At 41.1% G+C, this 26,809-nt stretch overlaps 2 protein-coding genes across 2 annotated transcripts in view; one reads left to right on the forward strand and one right to left on the reverse strand.

Moving 5' to 3' along the window:
* peli3 (pellino E3 ubiquitin protein ligase family member 3) overlaps positions 1–13,785 on the forward strand; it is a 29,367-nt gene extending 15,582 nt beyond the window's left edge. The window contains exons 2-7 of the mRNA XM_061912363.1: positions 1,087–1,275; positions 4,450–4,579; positions 4,645–4,746; positions 4,827–5,045; positions 9,206–9,394; positions 12,779–13,785. Of these exons, the coding sequence (XP_061768347.1) occupies positions 1,103–1,275; positions 4,450–4,579; positions 4,645–4,746; positions 4,827–5,045; positions 9,206–9,394; positions 12,779–13,378 (1,413 nt within the window). The 5' untranslated portion in view covers positions 1,087–1,102 and the 3' untranslated portion in view covers positions 13,379–13,785. The remainder of the gene's footprint in view (positions 1–1,086; positions 1,276–4,449; positions 4,580–4,644; positions 4,747–4,826; positions 5,046–9,205; positions 9,395–12,778) is intronic.
* Positions 13,786–13,942: 157 nt separating this feature from the next.
* rab1ba (zRAB1B, member RAS oncogene family a) overlaps positions 13,943–26,809 on the reverse strand; it is an 18,738-nt gene continuing 5,871 nt past the window's right edge. Inside the window, exons 2-6 of the mRNA XM_061912364.1 lie at positions 22,870–22,942; positions 22,692–22,787; positions 15,898–15,993; positions 15,683–15,814; positions 13,943–15,612 (exon numbers count right to left, since the gene is read on the reverse strand). Of these exons, the coding sequence (XP_061768348.1) occupies positions 15,418–15,612; positions 15,683–15,814; positions 15,898–15,993; positions 22,692–22,787; positions 22,870–22,942 (592 nt within the window). The 3' untranslated portion in view covers positions 13,943–15,417. The remainder of the gene's footprint in view (positions 15,613–15,682; positions 15,815–15,897; positions 15,994–22,691; positions 22,788–22,869; positions 22,943–26,809) is intronic.

Raw genomic sequence — 26,809 nt, forward strand, 5'->3', positions numbered from 1 at the left:
TTTATCATGGTTCTTCTTCTTTGTAATTTGTAAACACTTTAAGTTTAAAGAGTGTCTTGAAGTGGATCATATTAGTACATTGTTTGATTTCAACATACTTTTATACTGAGGGTCTTAAGGATTTAAAAGTTTTAAAGGTTTTAAATTAAGTTTTTCTTTAAGATTATATTCCTTCTCTTTTGTTGAGAAGAATTGTATATTCTGGGGTAGCAGATTATAGTTTGCTTTGTGTATAATTTTTTGCTGTTTGCAAATTCACTGTGTCGTGGAATTTCAGTATTTTTGATGAATTGAATCAATGAATGTTAGCTACACACTAACATAACACTCACTTTTCCACAACAACATCATGCTAGATTAGCTTATTCACAAAAGAAAAACAGCATGACCAATTTTACGGCTCCCACATCTGCAGGTGACTGACGGATAGTTGGCAGGGTTTGTTTTTTTTTACATGTGTAGCAAAGCCTACTTTTCTTCTTTTTTACAAGTTGGTGGGGGTTTTCACGAGGCGGGCTTATTAAGCTAAGGGGACGTAAAAGTGAACATATTGAGCTCCTCTTCTCACAAAAGTGGAGCAAACAAGTTAGGTGATGTGAAATTTTTCTCACACTTGGTGCTTATAAAAAGGATCTATTACATATTATTATTTAACATGATTAAAAAGTCACTTTTGCATGGGGATATTTAAGAATTCCACAATTACGTGCGTTTGGAATCTCAATAAAGAACGCTGCTCTACTTCTGCAAATGTTCCAGCATCATCATCCTCACATTCCCATGATGATTATCCAACCCACTTGCATGGGGGATCAGGCTTATCTGGCTCTGTCATGCTTTCTTTCCGCTGAGTGTGGGCAGTCTCGCCCACGTTATTATTAATAATAGGTTTGAACCTGCCGCGTCAGGACTTAAATGTGTAAACAGAGTCAAAATATCCACTTGGAGCCCACTCTTATTGTTGAAATATTATCATTCCCGTCTTTGGAGAGAGCATTGATGGTTTCCTTGAACAGTTTAGTTCTGTATGCATTATGAACGCTTCTTCTGGATTTTGACTGACTGAGTGATCTTGGTTCTGAACAGGTGGTGGCCAGTGGGCATGGTTTTGGAGGGTAGCTCCGAGGCGCTGTGTCCCCCCCCATCTCTGGAGCTGCGCCCATCGTGCAACAAGAGCCAGGCCTCGCCTCCTCTCGGCTCCAGCTCTCAGCTTCCGGACGGAGTCTTTACCCAGGACAGGGAGCCTGTCAAGTACGGCGAACTCATCGTCTTAGGGTGCGACACTAAAATCACTTTTTCTGTTGTGGGGTTTTTTTTGGAGTCCTTAACGGAGCAAAAGGCGAATCAATCAGCATGCAGACACGCCATCATCTTGATTAGAGTAACATTGAAAGGTCAGAGGGCCCTCAAAGGCCTTAAAGCTGCAAATGACTCCATTATTACATCACTGATGTAGCAAACAGTATTAGCTTGCACTCCAGTGATGCAGTTAGCTTGTTGATCAAGGCCTCCTTCATTTAATTTCAATCAGGGGTGAACAAACTTTTTCCACTGGGGGTTGTGTACAGAAAAAGGGTTGTGCAAGGGGGCCCTTTATTTTTACTTCATTAGATGCTAAAACCAAAGTGCAGCATTGTCCAAAATATTCTTTGTAGTTACTCACATGCATGTATATGGATGTGAATTCCAATATATTTAAATTAGGGCTGTCAAATGATAAACATTTTTAATCTTATTTTAGAATTTGGATTAATCATAAGTGATTACTCGTTTGCATAATTGAAATTTGTTTAAGAAAAGACCCCGAAATGTATACACAAATGCAATTTCATTGTCCGAATTTAGCCATCTCCGGTCTTTCAAAAATCGCTATTTCTTCAGAACGGGGCCCTTGTCACCATCACCACCTTACAGAATGTTTACAGGCCAAATTAAATGGTAATCAGTAGTTCCACAAATGAACACATCCCACTAAAGTACATTTGAATTATTTTGGTCCAAATAAGGCTGGATATATCGCGGGTTTGTCTCTGTCCGATAGAGAAAATGACTATATCGTCATATTCGAGTATACGTTCTCACTGAGTTGCATTTAGGTCTGGGTATTACACTACAGGCTCTCCTCGCTCTTTCTTGTGTCTCCTTCTCACGGACAACTAGCGCACCTTCTTACATACGTCACATACGTGCAACGTCATACGACCTCGCGGAGCAGAGAGGTAGCAGCATGAGTAACGTTAGCTGTGATGCTAGCGCAGCCGTGCAAGTATAGAAAGCCGAGAGAAAGAAGGTGCGAATGAAGGAAGAATTAATTCCCAAGAAAAACAGCAGGGTATCCATCGTCTGGCGGTGGTTTGGCTTCAAGTGGGAATATGACTAATAGACAATTTCAATTTGTCAAGTGTGAGGCACAAAAGTAGCATAACTGCTAATATGTAGCATCATTTGAAAAGTCACATGCTAGAGAATGAAGAGTATTTACTCCGCATGTCAACATCTCCATTCAGTGCCACACGCCCACACCATCAAATTGCCAAGGCAGGCATTTCCAGATCAACACCTAATGAAAAAAATAGTGATTTTTTTATTTTTGATTTCCTTCTCTGCATGAAAGTTTATAACGAGCATATATAAATGCAGTATGAAGAATAATGTTTTAATGTAGACACATAGAATCATCATACTGCTGTGATTATATGTATCAAGTGTTAATTCAAAGCTAAGGCAAAATATCGAGATATATATCGTGTATCGCGATATGGCCTAAAACATTTCGGTATTTAAAAAAGGCCAAATCGCCCAGCCCTAAGTCCAAATCATATTTTAAGATATCTTTTTTCGATGAAAAAAACAAGTTGACGGGCCAGTCTATGAACGGCTCTTTGAGAGGAACGGCTCCTCAAGATCCAGCTCCTTTCAAAGAGCCATAAATCCCGTCCACACCTAGTCCATTTGTATAAATGTGAGTTTGTTTATATGTGTCCTGCCTATGGCTGGCATCCAGTCTAGGGTGTACTCCACCTCTCATCCAAAGTCAGCTGTGATAGGCTCCAGTTTACCCGCCCCTTAACAAGGATTAGCGGTATAGAAAATGTATGGATGGATTATTTTTTGTGTGGAGTGTTTGGAAATTGCCACGTTTGCCCTTGTCGGCCACTGTACCTTTTGGACTAGGACAGTGGTTCTCAAACTTTTATCACCAAGCACCACCTCAGAAAAAACCTGGCTCTCCAATTACATTCATAATGACCAACATTAAAGTACAGTAGCGTAGTAGGTGTGACGGTTAGCTGGCATCGTGGTGCGGGTTCGTTCTCTCTATGATGCAGTCGGATTGGACACAGCCTGAAGGTAAGAAATGAAGATTTATTTATACTACAAAACACAGACTACGAACATAAACACTTGCACAAGGCACTAAAGGAAAAACAGAACTAGCATGGGAGCTAGAAAGAATAAAAAGCGCTAGCATGTGAGCTAGGGAACAAACAAAGGAGTAGCGTGGAAGCTAGCAAGTACAAAACAGTTCTTTACCACAAACGGGAATCAGCGTCGTCACCTGTTCCATGGAACAGAAATTACTAGGATGCGAGAATGAATGAACAGAAAGGGCAGGCTTAAATAAGGTGATAATCACGAGGCAGGTGCGCGTACAAAATAAGAGACAGGTGACACTAATGCGTGACTATGGCAACGGAAACAAACAGGAAGTGCCACCAGGAACTAAGGAGGTCAAATACCAAAAAGGATGTGATACAAAAACAGAACAAAACCAGAATGACATGATCCGAGCAGCGGATCATGACAGTAGGCCTACAGAAAACCTATACTTTTTGGAGAATGTTGCCCATTACTTATAATTTTTATGGAAGACAAGAACACAAATGGTTTTCTTTTTTTATGCATTCTAAATATGGAGCGCAAAGGGTTTTCTGAGATGGTACTTCGTAAATAAAAAAAAGTTTGAGAACCACTGCTCTCGGTATGGAAATATTCGATTTATAATTCATGCGGTCAGGGCATGAACCAATTAACAGCGATAAACAAGTAATTGCTGTAGATAAATATTTATCCTGATGTGAAGCCATGTTTATAAATTTGTGTTTACAAATGTTCCATGGGCCAAAGAAAAGTAAGTTATGTGGGAAACAAATGGCTCACAGGGTGGACTTTAGACACCCCTGATTGAAATGAAGTCATGATGGTGAAGTCCAGTTAATATTAGTTGATGATATTGTGTATACATGATGATGATGATGGATGATTAGATCACGTTATTATGAAGGTTAGGCCCTGCTCCTTTTGCAGCATCAATCCAAATATGGCCTCTTAGATTATTCACCAGTGCATCGCATCAAACTGAAAGGAATGAAGGAGTTTTGTATTGCATTGTGGGAACACAAGAACATCGACCTATTCTGACTTTTTCAACATTTCCATGCTTTGTAGGCACAATGGCTCGCTGGCCAATGGCGACAAAGGTCGCAGAAGGAGTCGCCTGGCTCTCTACAAGAGACCAAAATCTAACGGGGTCAAACCCGATGTCATCCACAACGTCTCCACGCCTCTCGTGTCCAAGGTGAGATAGGAGATAGAAATGTGCGTGTGCACCATGTTTTTATGTGGTTGTTTTCTTGTTGGCAGGCACTCAGCAACAAAAGCCAGCACAGCATCTCGTACACTTTGTCACGCAGCCACTCGGTCATTGTGGAGTACACACACGACATCAACACTGACATGTTCCAGGTGAGTGCATCATGTGACTTCATCGGGTGTCGCACACGCACTGTCCGTCATAAGCTCTACGTTGGTCTTATTTCTTACAGATCGGACGCTCCACGGAGAGCATGATCGACTTCGTGGTAACGGACACGTCGGGCGGCGGAGGTCAGAGCGGGGGCGCGGCGGGGGAGGGCGGCGGAGGTCAGTCGGCCCAGAGCACCATCTCCCGTTACGCCTGCCGCATCATGTGCGAGCGCAGCGCCCCATACACGGCACGCATCTACGCCGCAGGCTTTGATTCCTCCAAGAACATCTTCCTGGGGGTGAGTGCTGCGCTCACTGTGGAATTATGCACTAATTGTTTTTGATGTAACCCATGATGACAGTCCTGTCCTTTGAGTTGATGTTGATTAGGAATGTTCTTTCCTGCTCTCCTTGAGAACTTTGTAGTTGAAATTAGTTAATTATTAGGGGTGAGGGAAAAAATTGATTCGAATAAGAATCGAATACGTTGTGCGATTCAGAATCGATTCTCTTTTTTTTTTTTTTAATCGAGTTTTATTTATTTATTTATTTTTTTAATCAATCCAACAAACTACTACACAGCAATACCATAACAATGCAATCCAATTCCAAAACCAAACCGGACCCAGCAACACTCAGAACTGCAATAAACAGAGCAATTGAGGAGACACAAATAGACACAAAACAAACCAAAAGTAGTGAAACAAAAATGAATATTATCAACAACAGTATCAATATTAGTAATAATTTCAGCATAGCAGTGATTAAAAATCCCTCATTGACATTATCATTAGACATTAATAAAAAATAAAAGAAAAGAACAATAGTGTCACACTTGCATCGCATCTCATAAGCTTGACAACACACTGTGTCCAATGTTTTCACAAAGATAAAATAAGTCATATTTTTGGTTCGTTTAATAGTTAAAACAAATTTACATTATTGCAATCAGTTAATAAAACATTGTCCTTTATAATTCGTCTGAAAATACTACTTACACCAGGGGCGTCCAAAGTGCGGCCCTGGGGCCATTTACGGCCCGCAACCAATTATTTACTGTCCACACATTGTGGAAAATGCTATTGCAAAAATAAAAAATACACTTAAAATAAGGGAAATGAGGTGACCAGAGAAAGTTGCAATGTTGACACAAAGCTGTCATGCAGGCTGTTTTTTTTCTTTTGTCTTTATTTTTCTTTTTTGCCATTGCTCAAAAAAAAAAAAAAAATCTGTTTTAATTAACTATTTTCTAGGCTCCTATTACTTCAAGTATTTTACTTTAAAATATTTTCTGTTGTAAATATTGCATATATTGTGTGGTTGCCATATAAAAACATCAAAGTTTTCTTCGACAAAAGAGCATAAAACAAACAAAATAATAGTTCAAACGTAAAATCGACAGATTTTGATCCTGTAACTCAGTGGTCCCCAACCTTTTTGTATCCGCAGACGCTTAACATTTTGACCCGCGGCCCGGGGGGGGTTAATTTTTTTTTTTCTTTGTCATGAAAAAGGGACCTTTTTGGCATGAAAAGGGAGGTTTTTGTGGTTGGTGCACTAATTGTAAGTGTATATTGTGTTTTTTATGTTGATTTTTTTTTTTTAAATAAAAATGCATAAAAAATTCATCCGCGGCCCGGTACCAATCGGGCCACGCCGCGGCCCGGTGGTTGGGGACCACTGCTGTAACTAATGTGTTGAGAGTAAAAGAAAAACCTAATGAAAATGTATCACTTTATGAGTGGGGCACCCTTTGGATCCCAAATATGTTTATTGGTATTTTATTTATCTTTTCACTGTTATTACTGAAAAAATATAAAGTAATTCAAATGAATGGTGTCCTGCATTATTGATCTTTTAGGGCTTTAATTACTAAATACTGAATATTTCAGTTTTTTTAATAATAATAATAATAATTTGACTTATTTTTAACATTTTGATGACTGAGACCCTTTATGGTCAACGGGACCCTTAAAGGTAAAATAAAAAAAATAAAAAATCCATACATTTTGTTCTGGTTAGAAAATGACAAAATATCAAAATGGCCTCCGCACGTTTTCATTTTCCATGTGCGGCCCTCAGTGGAAAAAGTTTGGACACCTCTGACTTACACTATGAAAAAAATAATTGTCACCCCTATGGCTGTATAGAACAGTGTTTTTCAACCACTGTGCCGTGGCACACTGGTGTACCGTGAGATATTGTCTGGTGTGCCATGGGAGATTATGTAAATTCACCTAATTGGGTTAAAAATATTTGCAAACCATTAATTATAATCCGCAAATGTGCCGTTGAGTGTCTGTGCTGTCTAGAGAGCGGCAGAGTAACCATGTAATACTCTTCCATATCAGTAGGTGGCAGCAGGTAGCTAATTGCTTTGTAGATTTCAGGAACATGGTTTGTCGTGATCACAATATGCAGACGACAGCGGGAGGCAGAGTGCAGGTGTAAAGGTATCTAATGCTTAATCCAAAAATAAACAAAAAGCGAGTGTTGGCTAAGAAAAGGCATTGAAGCTTAGGGATGGCTACGCAAAAGGAAGCTAAGACTGAACTGGCTGCAAAGTAAACAAAAACAGGAATGCTGGACGACAGCAAAGACTTACAGCGTGTGTAGCAGCAGACGGCGTCCACAAAGTACATCCGTACATGACATGACAATCAACAACAAAATAGGAGCGCAAGACAAGAATTAAAACTACACTACACACAGGAAAACACCCAAAAACTCAAAATAAGTCACGTCGTGTGACTTATTTTGGTGGTGACAGTACACCTACTTTGAGACGAGGGCTATATTGATGCATGCTTGGTTATGGTTTAAAGTCATAAACAACAATTGTGACAACGACTTTTTAACTGTCAACTGAGTTTCGTTTTTTTAATGATTTCTGCTGGTGGTGTGCCTCCAGAATTTTTCAACACAAAAAATGTGCCTTGGCTCAAAAAAGGTTGAAAAACCCTGGTATAGAAGAATAAGCTTGCAAGATAATGCAAGATTCCATAAAGTGATACACTCTGACGGAGTGCTGACCACAAATAGGAGTCTTTGTTGGAAAAGGGGGTCCAAAGGAGCTCGTCTTTTTTTTTTTTTTTAATCGATCTGCAGCATATTTCTAAAATATAGTGAAGCAATCAGACTACAAAAACAACAATAACAAACAGCGAGAAAATGCTGAAATGTTGATACAGTATAAATTATATCAACAATTGATAGGGCTGCCAAATTTAACGCGTTAATGTGATTAATCACAATGATCACATCAATCATGTGTAAATGCAGATTCATCACGCAATTTATTTGGACTGTATATATCTTTTACCTTAACCGCGGATGTGATAACCTAAAATGTGGAGCGGGTTGTTATAGGGTCAGTCAATGCATATGTCATTGCAAAGTTGAGTGAGGAGACTCGACTGGTGTGCTCACTGCCAAAATTTCCGGTAAAAATACACCCTGACTGGACTTTAGGTACAACTGTTAAAGGATGTGCATTTTAAGTAAAACATTAAAAAAAATCGTGATAAGATTGCATTTGGGTCAAAATATTGGACTCTTTTTATTTTTTAGGGTAACTAAAATTATCCATCAATCCATCCATCCATCCATTTCCTGACGCTTATTCCCTTTTGGGGTCGCGGGGGGCGCTGGTGCCTATCTCAGCTAAAATCGGGCGAAAGGCGTCGTACACCCTGGACAAGTCGCCACCTCAACGCAGGGCCAACACAGATAGACAGACAACTTTTACACTCACATTCACACACTAGGGCCAATTTAGTGTTGCCAATCAACCTATCCCCAGGTGCATGTCTAAAATTATGTAAGTGAGTAATTTACTGTGATTAAATCTAAAAGCTTGATTAAGCCCATTTAAATCATTTGACAGCACTAATAAAAAGTGGCTGTCGTGAGTGACACTAAGGCCGAGACACAGGTTAACAGAGGATTAGCCTTTTTAGAATTGTTTTGTATCAAAATAGCTTCCCCGCATCCTTTGATTTTTCAGCATGTGGCCATGAACGGGGTGACCACATCAGGGGTGAGTCAGTCCCAAACGTGACATGTGAGGTACTCAAATCCATGCAGAACTAATAATAGACAACATGACTTCATCCCATGCAACATTTATCAGAACCTCTGGCAAAGAATACACACGCACACACATGCACACACACACACACACGCACACACACACACACACAAAATCACCCCTGTGCCCACTTAATTCCATACATCAACTCTGACCTCATCACTGAGGAGAATGTGTGCTAACTGCTAGCTCATTTGTCTTTTGGAAGTTTATTTATAGGCATGGGTGAAGCTCTCAGCATTAGTCAGTACAGCGCAGATTAAATATTGCAGCAGCAGCAAAAAGCAACATGGGCTCTTTTTACCCCTCAGACATCATCATCAGCATCATCCCTATTACCTTCACGTCCGCCTCCTCTTTTTTTCCAAGGAGCGCGCCGCCAAGTGGAGGACGTCAGACGGCCTGATGGACGGCCTGACCACCAACGGGGTACTGGTGATGCACCCGGCGGGCGAGTTTGTGTCTGAGCCGGCTCCAGGCGTCTGGAGGGAGATCTCGGTGTGCGGCAATGTCTTCGCCCTGAGGGAGACGCGCTCGGCCCAGCAGAGAGGAAAGTTGGTAAGATGACCCGAGTATGATTTAGCAGAGATGTTCAAATATGCTGCTAAAAGTCTTACCTGACACATTAGATCAAATCCAGTCTTTTCCAAACAGTTTATCTTCATTTGTCGGACTCAGGAAGTAGATTATTTGTATTAATCGTACCACTTTTTGGGGGGTCGCATTGGGCTAAAGAAATGTGGCCGACTGCATTCAAATTACCCATATGTATGTAAGTATGTGAAAATGTATGTACGGTACAGGCCAAAAGTTTGGACACACCTTCTCCTCAGTCAATGCGTTGTCTTTATGTTCATGACTAGAGATGTCCGATGACATCGGCCTGACGGCGCTATCGGCCGATAAATGCTTTAAAATGTAATTATGGAAATCATCGGTATCGGTTTCATTAAGTAAAATTAATGACTTTTAAAACACCGCTGTACGGAGCAGTATCCATTTATTTTCTACCGCTTATTCCCTTTTTTGAGGTTGCGGGGGGCGCTGGCACCTATCTCAGCTACAATCGGGCGGAAAGCGGGGTAAACCCTGGACAAGTCGCCACCTCATCGCAGGGCCAACACAGATAGACAGACAACATTCACACTCACATGCTAGGGCCCATTTAGTGTTCCCAATCAACCTATCCCCAGGTGTATGTCTTTGGAAGTGGGAGGAAGCCGGAGTACCCGGAGGGAACCCACCCATTCACGGGGGGAACATTCAAACTCCACACAGAAAGATCCCAGGCCTGGATTTGAACCCAGGACTGCAGGAACTTCGTATTGTGAGGCAGACGCACTAACCCCTCTTCCACCGTGAAGCCCACGGAGCAGTACATATCTAGTAAACCACAGACGTTTAGTGCAGTGTTTTTCAACCACTGTGCCGCGGTACTCTGGTGTACCGTGAGATATTGTCTGGTTGGCCGTGGGAGATGATGTAATTTCACCTAATTGGGTTAAAAATATTTTTTGCAAACCAGTAATTATAATCCGCAATTGTGCCGTTGAGTGTCTGTGCTGTCTAGAGACAGCACAGACACTCAACCATGTAATACTCTTCCATATCAGTAGGTGGCAGCAGGTAGCTAATTGCTTTCTAGATTTCAGGAACATGGTTTGTCGTGATCACAATATGCAGACGACAGCGGGAGGCAGTGTGCAGGTATGAAGGTATCTAATGCTTAAACCAAAAATAAACAAAAGGCGAGTGTCTGCTAAGAAAAGGAATTGAAGCTTAGGGATGGCTATGTAAAAGGAAGCTAAGACTGAACTGGCTGCAAAGTAAACAAAAACAGAATGCTGGACGACAGCAAAGACTTACAGCATGTGTAGCAGCAGACGGCGTCCACAAAGTACATCCGTACATGACATGACAATCAACAACAAAATAGGAGCGCAAGACAAGAATTAAAACTACACTACACACAGGAAAACACCAGAAAACTCAAAATAAGTCACATCGTGTGACTTATTTTGGTGGTGAAAGTACACCTACTTTGAGACGAGAGCTATAGTGATGCATGCTTGGTTATGGTTTAAAGTTTTAAACATCAATTGTGACAACGACTTTTTAACTGAGTTTCGTTTTTTTAATGATTTTTGCTGGTGGTGTGCCTCCAGAATTTTTCAACACAAAAAATGTGCCTTGGCTCAAAAAAGGTTGAAAAACACTGGTCTAGTGAATTGATAAAGGTGGACCCCGATTTAAACAAGTTGAAAAAGTTATTCGGGTGTTACCATTTAGTGGTCAATTGTACGGAATATGTACTGAACTGTGCAATCTACTAATAAAAGTTTCAATCAATCAATAGTATACTCTGGACTGAAGCTGTGTGGCTTCATTGTTTTTATAGCTGTTGTTTTGAGGCATGTTTAAAAATTTTTTTTAAAATGCACCAATGAAAGTAAAAGTATCAATCAATCAATCAATGTTTATTTATATAGCCCCAAATCACAAATGTCTCAAAGGACTGCACAAATCATTACGACTACAACATCCTCGGAAGAACCCACAAAAGGGCAAGGAAAACTCACACCCAGTGGGCAGGGAGAATTCACATTCAGTGGGACGCCAGCGACAATGCTGACTATGAGAAACCTTGGAGAGGACCTCAGATGTGGGCAACCCCCCCCCTCTAGGGGACCGAAAGCAATGGATGTCCCAAGTATAGTATTTTCCCATAGTTGTAGTGGGTATCAGGATTATCTCAGGGAGAGCATGTCCCAAACTCCAAGCTGCTGTTTTGAGGCACGTTACAAAAAAAAAATGCACTTTGTGACTTCACTAATAAATATGGCAGTGCCATGTTGGCACTTTTTACCATAACTGCAGTTGAAGTTGTTCTCTTATTTTGGAAAATCTTGTATTTGATTGATTGATTGAAACTTGTATTAGTAGACTGCACAGTTCAGTACATATTCCGTACAATTGACCACTAAATGGTAACACTCTAATATGTTTTTCTACTTGTTTAAGTCGGGGTCCACGTTAATCAATTGTAAAGTTACATTGTTTAATGCATCCAGCAGGGCATCACAACGAAATTAGGCATAATAATGTGTTCATTCCATGACTGTATATATCGGAATCAGTAATTAAGAGTTGGACAATATCGGAATATCGGATATCGGCAAAAAAGCCATTACCGGACATCTCTATTCATGATTATTTACATTGCAGATTATCATTGAAGGTTTTCGGCTAGCTCTGTAGCTCATTTTGTACGGTTATACCTAAAACTCTCAGATTCGGTCACTCGGCACAATGTTAAAAACATGCCGGCTTCCAGCGACACCGGCCAGAGATTCAGGGCACAGACAGCAGGCCCATCAAAATTTCCGCGGGAATGTTCTAGTTATGCACAGGCTGCAATGCAAGCAGTCCATATTATTATTGCTCATACTTCACAGTTGGATATTACTTTTTTCCGAATTCTATCTTAATCTCTCGCGAATAATACGCGGCGAACCAACCAAAAACCACTACATATGTTATACCATCGGAAAGGTCCCGATAAGAGCGACAGCATGCCAATGTTAGCACACATGCTAATGGTTAGCATTTGAACATTAGCATGCTAACGTTTTAAAGCTAGCTCTGTAGCTCATTTTGTACAGTTACACCTAAAAGTCACAGATTCAGACACTGGGCAATCTTAAAACTACAGCGGCTACCAGCAGCCCGAGGCCAGAGGTCCAGGGCACAGATAGCTGACTCATCAAAATTTCCGCGAGAATTTTGTAGTTGTAATTGAACTTGTGACGTTGTTTTGCGGGCCAAAATGTCGTTTTAATAGTTTTGAGCTAGGGCTTACGTCCTAGTCCTGTTTTATGTGGCAATTAAGCTATCCCTTAGCAACTCTTCATGCCCTTTCTATCTTTGTCTTGTTAACTCCAGGTGGACAATGAGTCCAACACCCTCCAGGACGGCTCCCTGATTGACCTGTGCGGGGCAACGCTGCTGTGGCGGACCCCTGCCGGCCTGCGTCACACTCCCACCCTCAAACAGCTAGAGTCCCTCCGCCAGGAGTTGAACGCTGCGCGGCCCCAGTGCCCCGTGGGCTTCAACACCCTGGCCTTCCCCAGCCTGGCCCAGCGCGAGATTGTGGACAAGAAGCAGCCGTGGGTCTACGTCAACTGCGGCCACGTGCACGGCTACCACAACTGGGGCTACCGCAAGGACAAGGGCCCCGCCGGCCCGGGCGGCACGGTACCTGCCAGCACCGGCGAGAGAGAGTGCCCCATGTGCAGGCGGGTGGGCCCCTATGTGCCACTGTGGCTGGGCTGCGAGGGGGGCTTGTATCTGGATGCGGGACCTCCCACTCATGCCTTCTGCCCCTGCGGTCACGTGTGTTCTGAAAAGACAGGGGCAGGATGGAGTCAGATCCCGCTACCCCACGGGACCCATGCATTCCATGCCGCCTGCCCCTTCTGTGGCACCTGGTTGACGGGGGAGCAGGGCCACATCAAACTCATCTTCCAGGGTCCTGTCGACTGAAGCCCTTTCCCCCGAAAGGGAAACAACAGGACTCTCATGCAATAGCTGCTGCCACGGCTTCACATGTAATTTATGTGTATGGACACTTTGTAAATAAATGTGTTGACACGATTGTCTACTTTGTTCACTGCAGAGGACATTTTCACTCAGGTGCAGTGAGTTGAACCTTCCCTCAGCAGGCTAAAAATACCTGAAGGTCACCAGCAGCCTCATCACCAGGGCAGAGAGAGAGGGAAGAAGCACTGTCATCATGTAAGAATAGAACATCTTATGGGCTTCTATTGGATTCTAAATGTCCCGTGGTCCTATTGGATCTGCATGTGCGGATGAAAAAGATGGGGGCGGGGTCACCCGCTATGCTGATGAGCAGCCAGAAGAGAACAGAATAGAGATGTGTGAAATGAAAATGTTCCACCGTTTTCATTGTGATTCAAATGAGTGGACCGACGGTTGCCTGTAAAAAAGGCAATGCGGGGTAGTCATGGTAACAAGATGCACAACATAGCACAGCAACACCCAAACGTACTTACAGTTATCCTTTTGGCGGAAGAACGGGCGCACACATTTTATTGCTGATCATTTTTATCATTTTATTATATAGATATTTATAATATGTACAGACAAACGACAGCACCAACGTCAACAAGCAAACTCAAAAGACGGAAAGTGACTTAACAGGTGCCCAGTGTGCATGTACGTGTGTGTGTGTGTGTGTGTGTGTCTTCATTCACCGCTAGTGCTTTTTCTTTTTTAAATAAGCCCCAAAAAAGTAAGTCATCTCCATCAAGCCATGTGTGAAAGAAGAAAACCATGTTTATCTACACCCCACACAGTGGACTACACGGCACAGTATTTCGTTAATAAAGACATTAAAAATCAGTAGAATAGCAAGGTTAAATAAATGCATCAGTCATGAAAGCACAAACATCCAGTATAGATATATTAAAGTCAAGCATCTGCTGGAGATGTGTCCAAATCCATGGGGAATGTTGCACCCTGGTCCTGCTCCAGCCAACAACTAAACCACACACTTCCTACCACCCAACACACCTGACGCTGACGCCTTTGAGATGTTTTCGACTAAGTTGCAGCCAGGGAGGTCATACCCGGTCTGGAAACCAAGACCAGTCAGTCCCTAAAACCTCCACGCGCTCCAGACACACCGACAGGTCTGAAGGGAGGAATATAGCCATAGGTGGCGCCCTAAACCCGCTTGACCAAGCTAACATGATAGGGAGGTAAATCAGACAGCTTCACTCCAGACATGAGAACTCAAAACAATTCTAATGATTCTCTTGCAAGTCGAAACAAAGCCTTAGGAATAAAACAAAAGGCTTGATGTTAGTCAGAAGCAGCAGGAAAGAGCATCAAAATGATGCAGCATCGTGCCGCAGTTCTTGAAGAAGTCCATCATTTGTAAGACAAGCGGAAAAGAACCGTAAGCCCCGCCTTTCCTCCAGGTGGAAATAAGCGAGCTGCTGACAAGCAATTATTGACCAAAGACAACCTCTATACCGGTATTTACTCCACCACCCCCCGCAGTCACCAGGCACTTCTGAAATCTGGGCACGCAAGTACAGTGTGTACCTTTTTTTTTAATTTTTTTTTTTACTTATGAGAAAGTATTTTGATATTTTTTAAAACACTAAAAAAAAAAAAAGGTGTGCAGAGGAGACGCAGAAGACTGAGGAAGCTTAGTATTTCACAAGGTCAAGAAGTGCGAGTGGACGATCGTCCTTTTAAACTTGCAGACCTTTAAGATTTGAAGACAGCCATTAAAAAAGCATTAGACTGTGTGTGTGTGTGTGTGTGTGTGTGTGTGTGTGTGTGTGTGTGTGTGTGCGCAAACGTGAGCTTGTGACTAACCTGTTGAGATTCAAATAAATGGAAATGTCTGCATCTTCCTGTCATTGCTTACTGCCTCCTGTCTGACCTGCTGGTAAGGTGGAGCTCTATGGCGAGACGGTGAGGCGTGGGAGTGAAAAGAAAGCCAGAGGAGGATCTCAAGGGAGTGGTGGAGGAGGTGATCAATGGCCGCCTTAGCAGCAGCCGCCTCCAGTCTGCCTGACGGGCGTGCTCTCAATCTTTAGATTGGGCTTGTCGCCTCCGGCCGTAGCCCCGGGTCCCGTGCGCTTCTTGATCTCGGCGGCCATGGTCATGAAGGCCTGTTCCACGTTGGTGGCATTCTTGGCGCTGGTCTCCAGGAAGGGGATGGACAAAGAGTCGGCAAACTCCTGCCAAAGAACAAGAAAGTCATTGCAAGGCCGGACTGAGGACCACCACAGTGTATACCAGCGGTCCTACCTTTGCTGTGGTGTAGTCCACAACTTTCTTGGTGGTCAGATCACACTTGTTGCCCACCAAGAGCTTGTTGACGTTCTCACTGGCGTAGCGGTCTATTTCCTGGAGCCACTGCTTGACATTGCTGTAGGACTCCTGAGGTACGAGAACGCCATTGATGGGGCTTCAACATTGCAAGACGGACCAAAACAATCAACCACGGCTGCCGCTCAGCCTACCTGGTCTGTCACGTCGTAGACGACAATGATGCCGTGGGCGCCGCGGTAGTAGCTGGAGGTGATGGTACGAAATCTCTCCTGGCCTGCGGTGTCCCACTAATGGAGACACAAACACACATTTCCTCACAGGGAGCAAGAAATCTCACACGCCTCCTCTCTTCTTTTGGTGTTGGGATTTACAGCCTTGGGGGCAAAAACTAATATGATCTACGGTTACTATGGTTACTTTTCAGGTGCATAGCAGGTGGGCGTGTGTGTATGTTCCAACTATTTGCAATCACTCCTCCACATTCCTGTTTGACAAACATTTATAATAGGCAGTGATGGGCAAGCTACTGGAAAATGTAGTAGGCTAAGCTACTAGCTACCCTCAATTAAATGTAGCTGAGTTATACAGGAGAATTGTATAAAGCTATAGTGCAAAAGTACGTAACATATATTATATACACGTTAGGTCAGGAAAAAACACAGAGGCCATTTCATCCCTACAAGCCTGGTCTTCAGGGGATTTTTTTATCAATGTGTAACAATCCCCTGAAGAACAGGGAAACCTACAAAACAGGCTGTAGGGATTTACTAATTTTACACATTGATAAAAATCCCCTGAAGGGCAGGCTTGTAGGGATGAAATGGCCTCTGTGTTTTTTCCTGACCTAAGGTATATTCTGCTCTACCCCGATATTGAGCACTGTATAAGGGATAATACCAGAGAAACCTCGACAAAAATCTATATTACCGTATTTCCTTGAATTGCCGCCTGGGCGCCAATTAATTTAAAACCTCTTCTCACTCCTGCGCTTACCAAAGGCATGCAGTAAAAGTAAGCATGCGCTAATTATTTTAAATCCTCTTCTCACTCCGGCACTTACTAAAGGCATGCAGTAAAAATTTGAGTGTGATATAAGGATACCATCATGAAAAGCACATTTAATACAAAAAAACGTTATTATGGTCTTACCTTTATGTAACGCATGTGTCAAATACATACATACATTTGTGGAGACTAATAGGCTCTTGCTTTTCTATTTACTCTTTGCGCGCTTCCTAGTCATGTGACCGCCACAGTCCAATCAGCTGTAGTTGTATGCCGGTAGCAGGAAGTGACTGGTATGCTCTTACTCTATTTACTCTTTGGGAACTCTGTGTTCTATCTCCATCGTCACGTGACGAGAGAGAGAGAGCACCCTCTCCCTCGTCACGTCCATGCCACCAACTCCAGCGTAGGGCCCTGCTTGTCTGTCGGACCGTCGGCTCCACAGGCATATTAATAAAACATAGCTGCTTACTGTTCTTTTCAGGATACCGGTCGGTATTCAATAGCTTGCACCTTAAATCCAACTGAATAGTTCTTAATCTTCTTCCCTTTATGCGATTTCAAATTACCGGTATTGAAATAAGCCTCCTCCATTTTGAAAATGATGACAGGGGAAGTGTCACTCGTGACGAGTTTGACCCGGCGGTAATACCAAGCATGCGCTAATTATATTGCGAAGCGAGTTTGACCCGGCAGTAATTCAAGGCAGGCGCATACTATATGCCCTGCGGCAATTCAAGGAAATACGGTATGTATAAATACATATTCAACTTACTGTACAACTTTGCACCAAACAAATAGGCAGAGAATAAATGCTGGGTTCCATTGTGTTTTATAATGAACACAAAGTGCACACATGCCCTCTGTCCGGCTTTAAAATATTTCTTTTAACTTGCACATGTGTGGTACAATGTACAAAATGAGGGAAAAAAAATAAATCACTGGAAACAAATTGCATTAAAAACAGTTAAACAACAACAAAAAATAATATCAAATAAACACCAAAATATATACTTTTCAGCACAGGATAAATGACCGTTTCAACAGAAACCACAGTGGCAAAATGACAGTAATCTGGCCAAAGAAAAAGTGCCAAACATTTGTGTCACAAAAGAGACATTAATAAACTCCATATTTACATGAACAAAGGTCAATAAACCTGAGCATATTTTTGTGCCAAGACTGGAGTCCCATGTAATTTTTATACCGCTGTGTACAGTAGTAATCGGCATTGACACGTTCCCATCGCCTCCCGGAGTGGTTTGCTCACACAGCTGTGAACTGTCGGGTTAGCCAGAACAAAACAGATGGTGTTTACCCGTATATGGCCTATTGACTCACCCTGGAAGAAACAGGTATATACTGCTGCAGGGAATGGGTTTTGATTTTGCTTCCTGGTTTTAAAAGAGTCATAACCCGCCCGATCTTGCCTCTCATTGGCCTGCCGTAATGTTTTGCCCTACTTAGCCAATCATGACTCATCATACGAAGGTAAACCAACCAATCATCAAGGAGTTTCTCCATTTTCCAGCTTTGCCGCTTTATCGTGTGTGGTTTGCGTAACCAATCAGATGGTGGGACAATGCTGGAGATAGAAGAAAAACGCAACTGCATCTGAGCCAAACTGACCAGTTTTAAATAATAATAATAATAATAATAATAATAATGATGATCATAATAATATGGGCCAGCTGTTTGCATGTTGTATTTAAAATGATAGTAATGGTAATCATTACTATTCGTTCTCAATATAGAAAACTATGTATTTACCATAATGAAATTGCACACTCATTCACATCAATACAGCACACAAGGTCGTTTAAACGTGGCAAATAATAATTCTGGGTCAAAAAATGTATTTTGCGTTTTCATATTTCAATCACAGTGGAACGTTGGGATGCTTATGTTTTAAAAAGAATTGAAATTGAGCTTTACTTTTGTTCACTTGCAGTCGTTACGGTTTAAATATGCATATACATTTGATTACAAATTGAAAGGAAACGTTTAACAAACATTACAACCAGTATCTAAAGAAAAAGTACCCACACACAACCAGCGATAGTCTTTTTTCCGGGAGAATCGTAATTCATTCATTAATTGAGATAGAAAAGCAATTTATGTTCTTCTACATCAAGTTGAAACAAAGCCAGTACTCTACTTACATCTCTGAAAACGCCAGTTGTGTGTTGCCTTGAGTTGTTGTGGTGCTCAGCATTGTGATATTTTCGACACCCATAAAAGTTTCTTAGTGTAGCCTTGTGAACCGATTCCCAATTACTATTTTATGTTCAATCTGAATAGTCCCCGATCCCCATTGGTTTTGCGCGTTCACATCAATCAAGTGGTGTCCGAATTCTCCGTCATGCAAGGGGGAAGGGACTTTAAATGAAGTGAAGGGGGAGGAGAAACTTCCAATATTACACTTTTCTTGCTAAAAACTGTGGCAGAAAACAAAGAGAAGCCTACGGATGTAAGTATTATGCTTAGTTTTTGATTTTCCTCATAATGACCCTCGGGTTTTGTTCAGAATGTTCATTCGATGCTCCTCCACGTAAATATTGGCAATTTTCTATTTGCTTGTAGTATTTTTTTAATCGCTTGGTAAAACGATCGACTTTCAGTATCTTTATCAATGTCGAAAGAATGAACTGTAGAAGCACATAAACTACGTTTTCAAGCCAGCAACGCGGTTGAAGCTACCGTAGGTTATTACTTCTGAACACTGCGTTCCTTGTCATCTGCCTCATCACTAATGAAACATACCTATTAACCACCTATCTTTAATGCCTCATGTGGGGTAGACTACTGTTGGGTTTTGCATGGTTGAATGAATGTATGTATGTGTATGCTTGCTTTATTACTATTATCTTGTGTTTATCATATAGCGTTGTTGTTTTGTTTTTGTTGTTGTGCTTGCTACCATATTTGATCTTTCCATGTATATATTGTCCTTTGGACCCCCTGTCAAAAGCTTCTTCTAGCTTATTTGGGAGACCCTTACACGTACCAACATCTTTAAATGATGATATTCACCACTATTGTAAATGTTATATGGTATTGTGAATAAACTTGTGAAACATGTGTGTGAAAAGTCTGAATGTTACATTCACCCTTTGCCACCGCTTTGTGTCTGTAAACAAACGCGAGACCATCATGTAACGGCATAACCAACGGATGCATTTTTTTCAAAAGGAACACATGTCGCCAATCCGCTCCAAATACAACAAAAAGGTCTGCTTTCTTCTTGATGGAGACCGGCGAAAGAAAAGAAGAGCCCAAGCAAAGCCCAATATCCCGTGCCACGGCATATTGAAAGGAATCAAACATTTCTCGTATCTGCTTAACGTCGCACGCGGCAAACGGCAAGGGTTGATGACGTAGCAAAACTCGAGCGACGTCCGTATTCCTAGGAGCGTATATTCAACACTTTGCCAGGGCACTAAAGGAGAGGGTTAAGAAGAAGAGAGAATGGCCTGTATTCATGGAATGTACCATGAATTTATTAACGTGGACCCCGACTTAAACAAGTTGAAAAATGTATTCGGGTGTTACCATTTAGTGGTCAATTGTACGAAATATGTACTGTACTGTGCAATCTTCTAATAAAAGTTTCAATCAATCAATTAATGGCGGAAGAGGGAGAATTTGGATTGAGCCTCATATTATTGTTCAAAAGAGTACTCATTGTTCACGTAGAAGAGTCATTCCAAATATTTGTTCATTTGGCCAGTGTAAAGCAGCTATGTTAGACAGTTGTGCATAATACAGCACTGTACAGTGTAACATTTTAGTCGCATTTGCGACTTAAAATAGGCCGTGCGAGTGTTGGAGGAAAAAAAGTAGCACACATGCGAAAACAGATTTGAACCCTTTTATTGCATTTTGCTCCCCAAACTTGAGTTATATTTTTGCCTATATGCACAGCATGTTTAATATAGATTCAAACCATAACCATAATGGACTGTGATGTGAAAGTGATTGACGCCGATTGATAACCCTGTGTGCGCTGCAGAGCGGTGTGTGTGTGTGTGTGTGTGTGTGTGTGTGTGTGTGTGTGTGTGTGTGTGTGTGTGTGTGTGTGTGTGTGTGTGTGTGTCCTGACCTCCTCCTCCTTCTCCATGCAGAGGGGAGCATGGATCTTGTTGCTCACAACACGGATTAATCAAAGTCTTAGTTGGAGGAACTGGTCAGTAAAAGACGATTTTTTTCACTACCTTAAAACTTGACGCAAACTGCGCTGCGTGCGAGTAATTACAAGAGTTAGTTATCCATCCATCCATTTTTTACTGCTTGTCCCTTTTGGGATCGCGGGGGGTGCTGGAGCCTATTTCAGCTACATTCGGGCGGAAGGCGGGGTACACCCTGGATAAGTCGCCACTTCATCGCAGGGCCAACACAGATAGACAGACAACATTCACACTCACATTCACACACTAGGGCAAATTTAGTGTTGCCAATCAACCTATCCCCAGGTGCATGTTTTTGGTTTATTTCGAACATGCAATATTATTACAACGAAGGGAATTTAGAACAAAAAAAAAATCAACGATTGAAGCGACCCACCGCGACCCCGGACGGGACAAGCGGTAGAAATGGATGGATGGGTGGATGGATGAAGTGACAGACTTGCCATCTAAACAATACTTTTGTTTGTTGACAAGAACATACAGCCATAGAACACCATTCATTCTATTTATTAAGCAGAGGTAACTACACAAACCAGTAAAAGATTCAAAATAGCTGCCGTCAGAGCCGACAAAATGCTGCTGCGAGTATGTTAATCTAGCAAATACAGCTCAAGCTGCTAAGCGTGGACTCGCTGACGTCACGTCACAAGGCAACAGTCACCGCCTTTTAAAAGGTACACACATTCTGCTCGTATGAAAGTTATCTTAACTGCATTATGCCACATTTTTGATTTTTTATAAGTAGCAAAAAAATTACTTTCCCTACTCATCAATTAGATTCATTAGTGAGTAATTTCGTTAATACTTTTTGGTAAAGTAACAAGCAACCATTATAAAATACTTTTTAAAAGTAATTTTCAAAACACAGCTTGTCACACAGCACCATGAAGTAGTTGACAGGTTGGTGTTCCTGGCTAAAATATTTGTTTGTATGTCCTATAATAATGTTCAACTATAAAAACACCATTGTTAAAGGCAATTATTTTTATGTTGCTGTTAACGTTTAAACGTTTCCTCTTAAACCAGGGCACTTTAATTCACATGTTCTTTTGTGTTTTTGTTAGCTTTAGATTCAAGCATAGCTAAATGTTTTTGAAAGAAGATTGGAGATTTTATTTGACTTATATTACTTCCAAGGCTTTTTCTTTTTTCTTATCTCAAAACACCTCTTAAGTTGGGATCCTATTTTACAAAACCTACTTTTCTAAATTGTTGGTACCTGTTTTTGTGTATTAGGGATCCCCATCATTGCCGAAAATTTAAAATCCAGGGACGGTGGAGATATTTAGTTACCTCAATGGATATTTCCATTTATGGGATAGTTTATGGGCCAAACTATACTGGGATTTGAGTTTAGATCCATAACACCCAGCCCTACACTTGTGTTAACCACAGTGCTAGCACAGTGTAGGGATGTTCTCTGTGTTTGAGTGTTACAGTAGGCCTTACGATGCCATTGTTTTTACATGTTTAAGTGCATGTGTATGTTGTTTGAGTGTTAATAATGAAATTGTGATATTTCAGACATTTCATTTTGCGATAAAAAAAAAATTCTGTGCTACCAACATTTTTCTGTGCTATTAATTGTTTTCATTTAGTAGCACCGGTGCTACAAGTGAAAAAGCTAAGTTATGAGGCTTGTAATATCGCATCACATTTCTAAAACCCTCTGGCAAGCTACTCATAAAGGTGTGCCAAGCTAATGGCGGGTTGCAAACGACAGGTTGGAGATCCCTGCAATGGGAACATTACCTAATCCAATTTCAATTTTTACAATGGAGTGGCGTACTCACAATCTGCAGTTTAATGGTTTTGCCATCCAGTTCAATAGTTCGAATCTTAAAGTCCACTCCGATGGTACTGATGTAGCTCTCAGTGTAGGTGTCATCCTGCAAGGAAGCCGCCATTGAAATAACGATTTTGAGTAAAAATTGGATTACAATTGGAAAGATCAAACTGGTTTGGACTTACGGCAAAGCGAAGCAACAGACAGGACTTGCCTACTCCAGAGTCGCCAATCAGCAGGAGCTTGAACAGATAGTCGCTGCAATTACAACAGGTAAGGCATGTCAATCATCAGCATTTGAGTGACATTGGATTCACACATCAACGATAATAGTTCTTCATCACACTTCACTTCACAGGACAAAAAAAAAAACAGTTGGCCTGTTCGTGGAAAAAAAGAGTCATGTTATGATGCAGTTGTTTTTTTGGAATAATTAAAAAGGGGCTAAACATGGGGAATTGTGACAGTCCTGCTCAAAGTTACATTTTCAAAGCAAAAAAAACCCCTCACCGCTGTCTCAAACACACTCATGCTACCAGAGCACGTGCACACACACAAAAGCAGTTCCAGAAAAGCAACTAACAATTTGCAGTCATGTTGTTACAGTCAGTCTAAGATAGCCATATGATAGCTGAACGTTGCTAAATCGCTACCATTATCATCGTTTAATGTGAGAAGACGTGTAATGTATAATGCTTACAACACTTGGGAAAATTAGCACCCTCTCGGCAGCCATGTAAAGGTGGCAAACAGCCCTTTAAGCATATGCATAGTCGCACTTCGATTGGACAGCACATGTGACGTGTACGTACATTGTCATATACTTGTAACTCTTATTTTTCTATGGAACGATTTTTTTTACAGGCGGACATCTTACCAGCTGTGATGTAACAAAGAGGAGATCAATGATATAAAAACATCACAAAGGTTTTCAGAGCTGTCCTGCAAGGAGATAGCGAAAATGACAACTTCTTCAAACAGTGATGAGCAACACTGTTGATGTTTACTGTATTCTCGTTTTCAGCCTTATATGTAACTTAATTTTTATGATATATATTTCAGCTTTGTTGGGTGTTGCTATGCATTGCCTGTTTAGAATTGCATTTCGAGACACCATATTAAGAGTTTTTGGTCTGTTGGGGCCATCTGCCTCACTCAGGACTTCAGTCCGCTGGTAGATGGGTCGAGACACATGCCTCAAGTGGTCTCAATCCCCGTTTACGTTTAGCCCTTTCAGTCCTGGACTGTGTTCACACTTGAACAAACTGTACAAATGGAAAAAAATAGACTTTTGTCCAGGGATCTCAAACTTGTGTCCCTCAAAAAATATTTTATGGTCCCCACCTAAATATGAAAATTGTATGTAAGTGCTGCCCGCGACTTTCATATGAATGGTACTTTACAGAGTTGTGTGCGGAGCTGAACAAACCTACCAATCACGGTATATTTGTGGCGGGACATGTACAGAGCTTATAGGTGTAGTAATGTGGCCAAAAATGGTACTGCAATCACAGTCAACATTCTGTAGTCCCCTCCCACTCTCCATGACTGAGGTTGCCAGATACGTAACCGAATCCTACTCCAAGGAACTTCAAAGGGCCCTAGACGAGTCCTAGGCTGTAGGTTTTTCTTTATGCTTCTTGCAAGATGGTTTACTAAGTAATTATGTCACATTTTACTAATGTCGATTAGCCAAATATATTTGTAAAGTTGCGCAGCAATATTTTAGTCAAGAGTCAGAACAGATTATTGGCATTATCCTGCTAAAATGTCTAGTTTGACCGCACGGACCACCATCAAAATATATTATGTGTAATATTATATTATCTATTGCAAAGGCCTACTTTGATGGCAAGCCAAGGCCAACCATAAAGTTATTGCCACATTCCGTTTAGCATAACTCCATGTTGCATCCAACCTGACGTACTGCATTCTCTTCTATCAACGCACATTAGAATTGCATCATACACAAATACAAATAGACAGAGTACACCATTAAAAGGGTGAAAGATACCAGATTTTAGGGTGTAATAATAGATGATAAAATTAACTGGAAATCTCATACAAAAAATATGCAACATAAGGTGGCAATAAATATTTCAATAATGTTTTGGACCAAAAATCACTCCATATTGTCTACTGCTCGCTTGTCTTATCTGGCTTATTGTGCAGAATATGGGGAAATAACTACAAATATGCACTTCATTCACTAACCGTGTTACAAAAAAGATCAGACAGACTAAAACATAATGTTGGATATAAAGAACATAAAAACATTTTATTTATTGAATCAAACATATTGAAATTCAACGATTTGGAAAAATTGCAAACAGCTAAAATTATGTCCAAAACAAACTATAACCTGCTACCCTAGAATGTACAGCAATTTATTTTCAACTAAAGAGAAATATGACCTTAGAAGAAAAACTAACTTAAAACCTTTGTATGCACATACAACATTTAAGACCTTTAGCATATCAGTATGTGGAATTAAACTATGGAATGGATTAAGCAAAGAAGTTAAACAATGTACTGATATGATCCAGTTTACGAGGCTGTTTAAATTAATAGTGCTTACAAAGTACAAGGAAGAAAAATTATGAGAAATACCTTCACTCCTATAGAAAACGGAATATTCTCCATCTCAGTATGTTTATCATCCATCCATCCAGTTTCTACTGCTTGTCCCTTATGGGGTGGCGGGAGGGTGCTGGAGCCCATTTCAGCTGCATTCGGACGGAAGGCGGTGTACACCCTGGACAAGTTTCCACCTCATCATGACTGACTTAATTATATATTGCAATAACTGCTGTATTAATCATTCACTGATGTAATTGTCTTACAAAAAGAAGTCAGTAAATGAACATATGTATTTGTAAATGCTCTGAAGTGGGAGAGGGGTAGGATTCAATAAGCGTTGCTTGTTCCTACTACTTTTCGGACAAGATGTAAAGAGAAATTATATGAAATGATGTGTGATGTATTATACTGTAAGTGTGTTCATGTTGGAAATAAACTAAACTCAGAGTGCGATTCTAAGAACCAACCCACGCTACACAAAAAACACTTTACGCATAAATCATATAGCCTACTACCATGTCAATGCACAATGTAGAAAATCATTACTTGTAATGCATTATATTGTGTCAAGCAAATACCACCCCAATTGTGTTTGATGCACATACAGTGCCAGAAACCGCAATTAGCCGTGCAAATGTTGGAACCCCCTTTCCTCAGCGTATCAGCATATAGAGAATGAAATAGGCACTGACACTACCCATATCAACGTCGGTTTAAAATATATTTGCCCTGTCAGTTGGATGACACATCTGCATACAGGCAAAACGGGGATATATTTCCCCTGTTAGCTTATATGTCGATGTGTCATTTGCCAACACCTAAGCATTCGTTGCACGAACATAAAACCTGTGTTAGACAAAATCATAGACTGTATAGGAAAATGTAGTTTACATACAAAATTTCCATTTCCATTTATTACAAGTAATAAGAAAACGTAAAAGCCTTACTTCCCTATCAAGGAGGAAATGAGCAAGTTTGGCGTCAGAAAAAAACATCTTCTCCGCCTTAAATCATCTCTATCTTTCAAAGGCACCCCCGATACAAATCCTCGTTTTGTTCCTGGCTTTGTCATGAATAAGTTGAGAATCGTAACGGCACCTTTTAGATTTACTAAGGTCTGACATGTTTAGTAACTTTACCAGTGGCAGTAGCTTGACCTGGATGTGACATGCTCACAGACTTTCTAATTGGTCAAACGGTAGAAAGCAAGGCATTGAAAATGAAAACAATAACATTTTGAGGCTTTAAATTTAATTTTGAAATTAGCATATCCCGGCTGAACTACCGTTATCAGTTATAAAGGTATTCGAAAAGTACATGATGTATTAATGCCTTTTGACATACCAGGGCCATTTAATGATGACTTGACATGGAATTATTACATTTATTGCTAGCAGAGAACCACTTCTCCAATAATGGGGAAAGTGACAGCAGCATTTCCTTTGGGAGTCGTCTTCCATGCTTGGCTGCCTGCCTCGTTTCTGTTGGCACACACGGACATTCGTTCGAACGCGCTGCGTTCACAACGCTTATAAAAAAAGTTGG

Source organism: Nerophis ophidion, linkage group LG10 (assembly GCF_033978795.1).
Source record: "Nerophis ophidion isolate RoL-2023_Sa linkage group LG10, RoL_Noph_v1.0, whole genome shotgun sequence".
In the NCBI taxonomy this organism is placed as follows: Eukaryota; Metazoa; Chordata; class Actinopteri; order Syngnathiformes; family Syngnathidae; genus Nerophis; species Nerophis ophidion.